Consider the following 4166-nt stretch of genomic DNA (forward strand, 5'->3'; position numbering starts at 1 on the left):
TTGAACTTTGTACAACTTTATACGCGTGTTCCAGTAAGAAATAGGTCATTTTATTTTTAATTTATATTTTTTCTTTATTTTATAAAATAAAATATATTTGACCATAAATAAGGAAATTTTTGATTTGAAAAAACCACACTACTACAAAATAATATTATGTTTTGCATAACGGGTTAAAAAGTGTTCCGTGGCCAAAAAAGTTTGACCTGTCAAGGTACAGCCCCTCTGTGTCTTGGGGTGCTGTCTCTGCCCGGTACAGGTTGGTTCCAACAAAAAAGTGCATCCATGATATTGACCCTTATCGCTGTGGGATGTGGTCGACCGCGGAGGTTGTGGAGCCTTCCTAGCACATCTTCATCGGAGTGGTGCTCATATGTGTCGATGTGCTTTTAGCACACTTCATGTCTACAGTATGTAATGTCGAATTTTCAAGTCTTTTTTATTGCAAAGCGATTTATAAATAGTCGACTATATGTGTCTCCACTTAACACCATTAACTCGGCCAGAGGAAAAAGCGTCCACAGGACCGAGTCTAGTCGACTTCCGGAGCTGTTGCACTGTGGGTAGGTAACCCACAGTTCCCGCGGTCTCCGCCGCCCATTGGAATTCTCGGTTGAGATCCCAATGCCTGATGAAGCAAAAACATTGTCACGGGTGGTTCTGGATAGGTCCTCAGGCATCCCTCCATCCCTCCGTGAAAGCAACGGCAGACAATCCTTTCACGCCTTTTTTCCTGAGTTACCTGTGCAGACGCCATACTACAGCAAGCATGGAGCCCGCTCAGCTCACTGTCTCTGGGTGCCGGCAGACGCGGGACTGCATTGCTACACAGCAGCAGCTCGTTGCCTTGTGGCAGCAGACGGTGCAATAGGCCTGATAACCATCGTCATCGTGTCCGAGGTGCTCATGGCCGCCTCAGTAAGGTCGGTCAGGAGCACCTGGGCAGACATGGGCGCAAGGAGTGAAAAAGGAGTGACTTGACCAGGTCATTCCATTTGGTCCTGCAGGGAGGCGTATTGCACCGTCTTCTGCTGAGCAGCCAGGAGATGAGGGTGGCTGGCAGTCCTAGTCCACAGTCTGCTGCCACCCAAAGCTGTAAAAGATAGATGGAGTGGATCAAAACGAGAAATAGACCAGGTTTGTTTTGTATTCATTTGCTTCACACACCCCTCCCCCCCCGCCCCGTGAAGTCAAAGGCCGACAATCGTTTTGGTAAGGTCTGTCAGGGCACCTTGAAAAGTTCAATTGAGATTCAGTCCTGCCTGGAATACCAGAGGGAGGTTAACTCAGTGGTTTGAGCGTTGGCCTGCTAAAGGCTTCAATCCTTGCGGAGGCCATTCTGCCTCAGGCGGCTCTCCCAGCCAGCAGCACCGCAAGCACCCAGGAGACGACGGCGGCTAGCACTAGTGCAGCACTGTCCGCTGGCGAGCACCCAGGAGATCATGAGGGCTAGCCCTCCTACTGCACCATCTGCTGCCAGCCTACCCCTTGCTCCTCCCTCCGTGAGGGAGACGTCACCCGGACCGTGTTGCAGTGCCACATGCTCTCGGGGAAAACGGAATAGAGTTCCTTGTGGAGCCGGATCAGTACGATCGGCCCCAGGGCTCGCTCACTGGGCACCTCGTACTCCCGTACCTGGGGGAGACAGAGCACAGGGAGGGTTTCCGGCCCCTCGGGAAGGAGAGCGTTGCCTGGGCAGATCTGCGGATACAGCTCCTTCTTCTCCGTCGCTGGATCCCCAGCTGGTGTCAGTGAGTGTTAATGGGTGTCTCTCCATTGCAATCAACGGGGCCAGATCCTCAGCCCCTTGAAAGCCAATGGGGATCTGGTCCCATTGACGCCCATAGAGAGAAGCCCACTGACACCAGTCGGGACCTTGTCCCATTGACTACAATGGAGAGACGCCCAATGACACCAGCTGGGGGTTTGTCCTCCATTGAGACCAGCTCTTTGACCTGCTGAACTTTAATCCCCCATTGCCAAGTGATGGAAACATTGAGAGTGTTTATTGTCCAGATTCTCAACTGGCGTAACTAACTGCCAGGCACTGCACAGGCCCCGATTCAGATTAGGGTTCAGGCGTGCGAACTACGGGTGCGGGGGGGGGTGTTGCAGTCCGGGGCTCAGGTGCCGGCTGCCTGCTTCGCTTCCCTGCCACTGACCTGCCTGGGGCCCCGCAACCCACAACCCCCCTGGCCCCGCTCCCGGGACTCGCTCACCCCAGCCTTTGCCCCCTTACCGCTGTCTGGGACCCCACCTCCCAGAGGCACAGTACTGCTGCCGGCCCCAGCTGGAGGGGGCGGGGGGGCTCAGACAGGGGGTAACAGGGCAGGTTTTCAGCACCCCCCGCCCTTTGAAAAGGATTCCAGCACTAATGGTTCAGAGTCCCTGTCGCTCCCGGTTCTACCCAGACCCCGACAGAGATCAGGGCCCCGTCGCTCGGGGGACTGCACAGACCCTGACCGAATCAGGGCCTCAATTACGCCAGACGCTGCTCAGATATAAAATGACAGACCGTCCCGGGTCTAGATCCCAGGTGCCAGGTGAGGGTGCAGCCCGTAGATCACAGCTGGTATCGTTCAGCCCTGCGGAAATCCCCAGCATCCAGGCTGCAGACCCCCTCACTGACCGTCCCAGCCCACAGAACTGCGGTTCCATCAGGGGCTCCCGCCCCGTCAGGCTGGTACGAGGACACCCCAACACTTTCTCCCCGCCTCCCCCCCACCCCGCGCCATCCTTTTTTGCTGCATTGATGTGAGTCAGCCTGGTCTGGCCCGGCATCAACCAGGCTCCGAAGGAGACGGAAGATCCCTCTCGTCTCGTTTGAGGACTCGAGCGCTGTAAAAGGGGGAGAATGACCTCGCATTTGGGTTCAGGAACCCTGCCTAAATCCCAATACTGGGTCCTTCTCGCCCATTTTACCTCTGGGGAAACTGAGTCACGAGCACTGGCCTCTGCGGGCAGAGCCACGAATAGAACCCAGGGGTCCTTAGTCTCGGCCAGGCCCTCAAACCATTGCTCCTCTCTTCCTGACTGGATCCCCGCCGCCCCCACACACCCCCGCAGAAGGAACCCCCTAAAACACTCACTGATCCTGACTGAAAGTCCAACCCGTATTGGTCCAGCACATGCTTGGTGCTTTCCCCGTCGATGCCCGCCAGGGTGATGGAGATGGTGTCAAAAGTGCCAGCCAGGGCGCCCTGGCCTGTGGACACCTGGACTTTGTAGATGGCCATCAGGGATGGGGCTGGGGCCGGGCTGCCCCCAGGCAATGAAGTTGCTCCTGACTCCAAGGGGCTGATAATCTGGGGAGCCCGTCCCGACGGTGCAGCTGGGAGTTCTCGGTCGCGGGGAGCTGGCTGGGTGACCTCTGCTTATTCACCGGCTGGCTTGGGACGGAGGCCAAGCGGGAGCGGAGGAGGCGGGGAATGCAGCGCCCCGGGCTGAGCCCCGCCCTGCACTTTCCAGCCACCCCACACCTCGCTGCACCCGTGATGAGGGCCATGCCCCGAGCACAGAGGGTCGCACACGGCAGCGCCCAGAGAGCTTCCATGGGGCGCTCCAGAGCGAAGGGCTTGCCGCAGATCGATAGAATCTTACAAGTGCAGGGGGTCTGGGCAGCATCTGGCACAACGGGGGCCAGGAACTCGGTTGAGGGGTGCGTCTGGGTAGTATCTGGCGCTTGGGTTCCCTCATCTCTGTTGGGGGAGCGGTTCTGGGCAGCGCTTGGCACAACGGGACTCCAATCTCGGTTGGGGGATTTGGTTGACAACTTTCTAATCGTTCAAAACGGAACACCCGAGCCCCGCCCTTTCCCTGAGGCCCCCGCCCGCAGTCACTACATTCCCCTTCCCTCGGTGGCTCGCTGTCCCCCACCCTCACTCAGTTTTACTGGGCTGGGGACGGGTGTTGGGGTGCGGGAGGGGGGAGGACTCCGGCTGGGGGTGCAGGGTCTGGGGTGGGACCGGGGACGAGGGATTTGGGGAGCAGGAGGGAGCGCCAGGCTAGGAGGTGGGGAATGAGATGGAATGGTTCTCAGTGCTCCACGTAGCAAAAGGCTTTAAACCCGGAGTCTCAATACAGACCATGCGATACTGCTGGGATGTTCGGCCGATGGGGTAGAGTGACTCACCCACACTATTTTATACTGTGGTGCGAAATATGAT

The 4166-nt window shown here is 57.2% G+C and overlaps 1 protein-coding gene across 1 annotated transcript; it reads right to left on the reverse strand.

Moving 5' to 3' along the window:
• Positions 1–1293: 1293 nt before the first annotated feature.
• Positions 1294–3236, reverse strand: LOC122463974 (arachidonate 12-lipoxygenase, 12R-type-like). The gene is made up of 2 exons (XM_043537577.1): positions 3090–3236; positions 1294–1635 (listed from the first exon to the last, which is right to left on the reverse strand). Exons 1-2 carry the CDS (start codon positions 3234–3236, stop codon positions 1459–1461), a joined length of 324 nt encoding a protein of 107 aa, XP_043393512.1. The 3' UTR covers positions 1294–1458.
• Positions 3237–4166: the final 930 nt, after the last annotated feature.

Source organism: Chelonia mydas (genome assembly GCF_015237465.2).
Source record: "Chelonia mydas isolate rCheMyd1 chromosome 28 unlocalized genomic scaffold, rCheMyd1.pri.v2 SUPER_28_unloc_2, whole genome shotgun sequence".
NCBI lineage: Eukaryota > Metazoa > Chordata > Testudines > Cheloniidae > Chelonia > Chelonia mydas.